General features: G+C 35.2%; 1 protein-coding gene across 2 annotated transcripts in view; it reads left to right on the forward strand.

The window, feature by feature from the left end:
- The window catches only part of CNR1 (cannabinoid receptor 1), an 81,535-nt gene extending 74,091 nt beyond the window's left edge, over positions 1–7,444 (forward strand). For both annotated transcript variants that reach the window (XM_075268212.1, XM_075268213.1), the window contains one exon: positions 4,296–7,444. In XM_075268212.1, the coding sequence (XP_075124313.1) occupies positions 4,354–5,742 (1,389 nt within the window). In that variant the 5' untranslated portion in view covers positions 4,296–4,353 and the 3' untranslated portion in view covers positions 5,743–7,444. The remainder of the gene's footprint in view (positions 1–4,295) is intronic.
- Positions 7,445–7,695: the final 251 nt, after the last annotated feature.

Consider the following 7,695-nt stretch of genomic DNA (forward strand, 5'->3'; position numbering starts at 1 on the left):
TTGATATATTGTGCATAATACATTAAAGTATCAGAAATCTATACCCATTATAAAAACCCTTGCATTAGCTTGAATTTGAGTCAGGACTCCGAAATCCCATGAAACTAACTGCATACAATATTACAATATACTAACAAAACCTTTGGAAGCCACACTTACTGAAGACACAAAGGATACAAATCTTATGGCAGAATTTTGCTGAATCACATTGCTTTGAAAATCTGTTCATCTTGAAACACACTGCCAAGGGGAACGGTAATGTAGAATATATATGCATAAAATAATAATATATAATATTATTTGGTAGGGACGCATTTAATTCTGGTGCCAAGTGCTATTTAGTGCTACATCTACAATGTTTTATTGTGAACTATTTTATGTGCAGTTTTTGATGGCAGTTATTTGTGCCAAATCTATTACCAAATGCCAATGATGCTAGTAGAGTGGGTCAACTTTTGTACCATTTCTTAATTGTTTTTTTTTTTTCTTTTATCCTGCCATTTTATCAGGATATGCAAATGAAATGCAAATGAAAGCACCCTTTAAAGACCTATATTTATGAAGTCTCTTGACAATGTTGCTGTTTATATGTAGCCCCTCCTTACAACTCAGAAGATAAATCATTGGTTATATTATATAACAGCATCACTGGTATGTCTAAGATTGTACAATTCACATGTTACAGACATGTCTAGATTCATAGCACATATATTACCGGCAATTCTTTATGACATCTGTGTTATCCTCTGTCTTACCTCCTTGAAATAGACATTTTAAATGTGGTTTTGCTGCAAAACAATGTTTGATGAATGGTGTACAGACTAATGGGCAAAAATGCAGCATGAAAGTTTATGAATATTTTAGCAGTAGAGACTTTGGATCTCTTAAATAATTACTGAGTCATACTGCGCAGGACCTATGGTTTTGGTTTGTAATGTACAGTAAGTACAATACTTATTGTATGCTAGAGAATACATGTGGATAAAAGGGTACACAGCACATTCATCTAGGTTATTGACTATGCATGTGATGCACACCTCACTGATAGGAAAACCACAGAGAGCACTAAAGAACAAACATAATGCAAGTCTGTTAGGAACACTATGGAGAGCATTGAAAAACAAGCATTGTGAAACTCTGATAGAAACACTGTAGAGAACACCGAAGAAGAAGCCTAGTATAAATCTGATTGTGAGGACTCCAGGCATGCATACTTACATTCTCAGCAGTCGGCCAAAGCAGATGATATGTTATAGCTTTTGTACAAACCTTACTAAACATCAAATAGCAAGATATATATTATGGATCTCAGAGGATACAGGATACTAAACTTTTCAAGCAGAATATAATTTCAGGTATATAGCAAACTTACATAGCATACAGATTGTGAAGAACAAAAAGTAGCACTTGCTTTGGCTGTCTCAGTCCGTACATGTATTACATAGATGCCAATTCATTTGCATGGCCGACATGTACAGTAACGTAAGTAATATTCTTTCCCTGCAGTGGCTGAAAAATGGTTGCCAAGCTCTACATACCCTTCAAGGATCAGTGCACTTATTCCACAATAATTGCTATGTACTATGCAGCAATTCTGCAACTTTGCCGAGAGATAGATTGTACTCCTGCACTTACTGTCAGGCCTAAAATGTAGGCATAGACTGTAGTATAAGTAAATAATGTGTGAGCTCCATGGTCATTGGTTGTTTTATCTCCTTCATATTGGGAATTCGAGGCTGTCAGAGGATGCTAATAGTTGTAGGAGTTCACTACAGTTTATATGCTGTTGCATTATTCAATGGTTGTTGTAGAATTTTACTTGATGCAAGCTATAACAGTTAACAGCTACAGTCCAGTCTTTTGGTAATTTGAGTAATGTCGATTAAAAAAATCAACATTTCCATTTATTTCACATAACTTATTTGTGGTTTACCCAAACACCCACAGTATTATTACAAAATCATTCACTGCTTCTATCCTTTGCTTTTATTACAGCTTCCATTTTTAGAAGTTCTGTTTTTAGTGAAATGTCCATTCTTCTTTAACAATGTTTAGTCATTTAGATTTCTAAGTACTTTCCAATCTTTGTAACATTGGGGCTACCACTTGCTGTGGAATCTTTAAACTTGTACTATTCCTCCACCATGTTGACTGATGGTTGAATAACGACACATGAATGTACTAGTGTCACGTCTAACTCCTTTTAGTTTTCTTAACATTTCAGTTGCCCGGTTTTATTGGCTTAGTGCATACCTTCTTCGACTGTAATGTATCATAGAATCAAAGCTTTGACTTGCCAGGGAAAGGATGAACAGAAACACATGTAGATTTTGTTATACCCCCAACAAGAATTAAACTTACTTGTCATATCTCCTAAAGATGAAATCTGTAAAGGGGAAATCCAGTCTGGAAAGCAATTGTTCTAATATCTTTTAAATTCTCCCCCCCCCCCCAAAAAAAAAAAAAAAAAGTCATACTAACCTTGCCCCAATTCTGATGCCTCCCAGGTCCCTCAGGATTCTGAGTACTGCTTCTATAGCACATGTCCAGAAAGTAGAGCCAGAGAGCCAGAGTGACAGTATTGGTGATCTACCAGGTTTTGTTGAGTTGGAAAAGAATTGCGTCTCATTGTCTTTATATCTTTTTTTTAAAAAAATTTTCTTTGAGTTTACCCTTCTTCATATTACTTGATTATCTTATATCCACAGAGCTAGAAATACCTCTTTTTACTATTTCAGATGCATGTGAGAAAGATATTTACAAGAGACATGAGGTTTGACCTTTTGTAATGGAACTGTATCTCACAAGTCTAAAATTGTAAGGTGCGAATGGTTAAAGTGGCAGTAAGGTGCAAAAAAAAATAGAGTAGGCATCAAATACTAATGGAACTGATCCTTAGAATTGCAGGTTTTTGTCCAAAAGTATAATACGTATTTTTCACACTTTTTTATGATTTTAAAAAATAACTCGCATCTAAACCTCAAAGGTCATTTTTACTGGAAATTACTGAGCTAAAAAGTGATCTGCCGTATGTAGTATCTGTAACGTATTGATCAAACATTTATGACATTTATTTTCTTCTGCTGTCTCCTATTCCAGTTACAGTATTGATGACAGCTATTTTTATTTTCATGTTCTAAACCAAGATATATAGAAACATCAATGTAACTAACATCAATGATCAAGGAGATAAATGAGGATTTTAGCAATGTAATTCGGAAAACTGTTGACTTTACATAAGCTAATGTTCACCATTAAGAATAAAAAGATATGGTACCTAGAGTATACAATAATATCAATCCCTTTAAAGCCATACATTACTTTTTAAATACCAAATAGCAAATTATGGAAAATTAAATAGAAACAATTAATGGAGAATTTTCAGTTTTTTTTAAACAAAATAATAAACAAAATGGTACCAATATAAGGTAACTTATCCCACCAAAAGCAATCCCTGATATAGCTACATCATTGTAGTGTAATTAAAATTTATGGGTCATGGAATGCAGCGACATAAATATAACTTTTTTCCTATAATCCAGTTTTCATTGTGCAAAATTACCAAAATGGGAAAACTTTTCTGCCTATTTGGTATCATGGCATTCATAACAACATGTTAAATAAAGTTAATATGTCCATGTCATCACATGGTAAACCTTAAGAGCAAAAAAAAAAAGGGTGAAATTAACGATTTTTTCTAAATTATATATTATGTGTCCAAAAATTGTACCACTGATAAAAACAACTTGCCTCATGGGAAAAAAGCTCTCATATATTATCAGTAAAATAAAAAGTGTAAAGTTGTGTTCACATTGGGTATTTTGGTTAGGATTTTGTGGCCGAATCCTTCTCAAAATCCTGACCAAAAAAATGGCTCCTATTGAAATCAATGGGAGCCGGTCAGTTCTTTTTTCTGGGAGCCGGAAAAAAGAAGTACTATGCTCATTCTTCAGGTGGATTCGTATTAAGACACTCCCTACTCCCAGCTAGGGTAATTCATTTGGGCCTAATCCAGATCAGAGTGCACTGCACCAGCATCCAGCTGTGGCTACCTGTATTTTGGACCAGAACCTGAGGCGGCCTCAGTGTCAAATTCCGGTCCAATATACCCTGTCTTAACCTAGCCTTAGACTTTTGGATAGCAATGGTGAAAACAATCAAAACAATGAGGCCTTGTCAGCCTACTGGTTAAGGGGATACCACATTAAGTGTTTACCAAACAATAGAATGCAATTGTATTTGCCGTTATTCACATTACTATATCCATTAACCTTGATTTATGTTGTCTACCACAGGTGGTGATCACCCCCTCCATTCTATCCTCTGGGAGAATTTTAACTTAAGTCCGAGGTAATGAAGTCTATCTTGGATGGCCTGGCGGACACTACATTCAGAACAATTACTACTGACCTTTTATATATGGGACCAAATGAAATTCATTATGAAGACACAAAGAATGATATCGCAAAACTGGGGTATTTCCCACAGAAAATGGCTTTATCCTCCTTTCAAGAAAAAATAATCGATGGTCAAAGTACTCAACATCTGGATCCATTTAATGGAACTGATTTTTTCAATAAGACAATTACTTCTCTTAAAGACGGTGAAGATAATGTCCAGTGCGGGAACAACTTCATGGACATGGAATGCTTCATGATTCTTACTCCAAGTCAACAGCTAGTGATTGCTGCTCTTTCTATAACCTTGGGTACATTTACTGTCCTGGAGAACATGCTTGTGCTACTTGTCATTTTACACTCCCGTAGTCTGAGATGCAGACCCTCCTACCATTTTATTGGCAGCTTGGCAGTGGCTGACCTTCTAGGCAGTGTCATTTTTGTCTACAGTTTTGTTGATTTTCATGTTTTTCATCGAATAGACAGTCCTAATGTTTTTCTGTTCAAACTAGGGGGCGTCACTGCTTCATTTACAGCCTCAGTTGGCAGTCTGTTCCTTACTGCAATAGACAGGTACATCTCTATACACAGACCTTTATCTTATAAAAGAATAGTCACGAGGACAAAAGCGGTCATTGCGTTCTGTATGATGTGGACCATAGCTATAGTCATAGCTGTTCTGCCTCTGTTAGGATGGAATTGCAAAAAGCTAAAATCTGTTTGCTCAGATATTTTCCCGCTTATTGATGAAACATATCTGATGTTTTGGATTGGGGTAACCAGTGTTCTCTTGCTGTTTATAGTGTATGCATATATGTATATATTATGGAAAGCTCACAACCATGCCGTGAGAATGTTGCAGCGTGGCACTCAGAAAAGCATCATAGTTCACACATCAGAGGATGGCAAGGTGCACATCACTAGACCGGACCAGACTCGAATGGATATTAGGTTAGCCAAGACACTGGTCCTAATACTAGTGGTGTTAATCATATGTTGGGGTCCTCTTCTTGCCATTATGGTTTATGATGTTTTTGGGAAGATGAACAAGACAGTAAAGACAGTGTTTGCCTTCTGCAGCATGCTTTGCTTGCTTAATTCAACTGTGAATCCTATCATCTATGCCCTTCGAAGCAAAGACTTAAGAAATGCATTTTGTAGCATGTTTCCTTCATGTGAAGGGACTGCACAACCTCTTGATAACAGCATGGAGTCAGACTGTCAGAATAGACATGCTAATAACACTAATGTCCACAGAGCAGCTGAAAGCTGCATTAAAAGCACCGTAAAGATTGCCAAAGTGACCATGTCTGTGTCCACAGATACAACTGCAGAGGCAGTATAAGTCAGTCGTAGTGATAGGAACTAAACTAGGGAAAAGTCTGCCCCCTTTAAGTGGTAAATTTCAGTGAAAGATAAACAGTAGTACAGGATGTCTTCTATCTATTAAAAAAAAAATCCGAAGTATACACGGCGGGAAAGAAATGATATAATGTCAACGCCATTTACAATTAATTACCTTACTCTTCTTAGTTTAGAAAAAGAGCACTAATTTTATTATACAAAAATATTTTTTAATTATATAGTTTCATTTATTTTGAAAACAAAAAGTGGACTTAACCATTCAGATATAGATTTACATTTTTTTAAAGCATTGTTTGTAGTCTTTTGAATATCTGTGTTGTCCTTCTGGACCTTTACTTATGTATTGTACTTGTCGAAAAGAAAAGGAAAAAATACTGGAGGACGTTTTAATACCTTTCATCAATTGTACAAAATTTACCCCGAATAGTTCAAAAAATTATTGATAATCTTCTAGTAAAACTAGATTTGATTTACTTTACTTGCAACCTTGGTATGTACTTGGGCTTGTTAAGGAATTTGGAGTACAATTTGACATTGAGCCTTAGGATAACGCTCTTTATTTCAAGACGTGTGGGCCGATAGCTGATTTACAGTAACGTTCCATTGGTAAAAAAAATCTGGGCTTGTCTTAGAACATTTTCTTTTCATAAGGGAGGAAATCGATGGCTCCTGCAGGAAATACAATGAAGGCCATTCAGTTTGTGCACAGAAATACAGTGTACAATGGTATTGTTGTGAATTTAATGTAGTTTTCTTAGGCGTAGGTTAGCATCAGTAATATAGAGTACTGATATCCCATATGGTGTACTTGTACAGAATATCTCATGTAATCTATTACAAAAAACTACAACCTTTGAGTAGGTTTATTCTAATGTCACAATGATGTGTGTTTTGTTTGTATAAGTCAGTGTAATGTGCATGTCTATCTGTAAATAATGAACTAGGTCATCATATAAAACAATGACCTCTACTATGACTAAGTATAACTTATAGCTCTTGTTGCACTATTTGCACATGAATTCAGTTTCTAAAATTGAGTTCTAATGAGGTATTAATATGACTGAGGATTACATTGTAATTCTCCCGTATTAGTTATTAAAACCTCAGAACAACAATATTTTGTGAAAAATTGCTTTGTTCTGCCTGAAAATAAAAAGCACATTAATATTCCCCTAATATTACAGGTAAGGTTTTTTTCCTCTTACATTATAACGTGAGCACAACCTAGATATGGTAAATTTATCGTAAACCCTTACAACTATTTTGGAAATTGGCAGCATTAGAACACGCATAATGAAGAATATTTGCCTTTGGTAATATATAAATCTTTATCTGCACTTTAATATGACAGTATCCAGTTTAGTGATACAATTTACACAAGCACTACATCATAATACCTATTTTTATATCTTTGTATTAATTCAGCACTCTTGCACAGTCTCCCAGTGCTGGGAATAACAGCATTCCTTTCATCAACATCAGATTACATGTGACTGCTTATGATTATTTTATTAATGGTCAGTATGATTTATTTAATAGATAGTAACATTACATTAACCATTTATATAAAAATTGTCACCATCTACGGCATACAGAGTAATACTTTACAGCTTCGGAGCATAATATTGTTTTTTTTCCTCTTCCGTTTATCCCTGATGAAGGGCAGTAACCCTGAGGCTGAGGCCCCACGTTGTGGAAATGATGCTTTTTTGTTGCAAATTTTGTTGCGTTTTTTGAGCCAAATTTAAGATGGTTACAAAAGGAATTGGAAATACATAGGAAGTTCTTATACTTCTTCCTTCTGCTCAAACCACTCTGGCTGTGGCTCAAAAAAACACAACAAAATCTGCAAAAAAAAAATATGTGTCAGGGCCTGAAACAACTTTCTGCAGGTGAATTTTTGATGCCTCAAGTCATATACCAAGGCCTCTTT

Source organism: Leptodactylus fuscus, chromosome 3, assembly GCF_031893055.1.
Source record: "Leptodactylus fuscus isolate aLepFus1 chromosome 3, aLepFus1.hap2, whole genome shotgun sequence".
NCBI lineage: Eukaryota > Metazoa > Chordata > Amphibia > Anura > Leptodactylidae > Leptodactylus > Leptodactylus fuscus.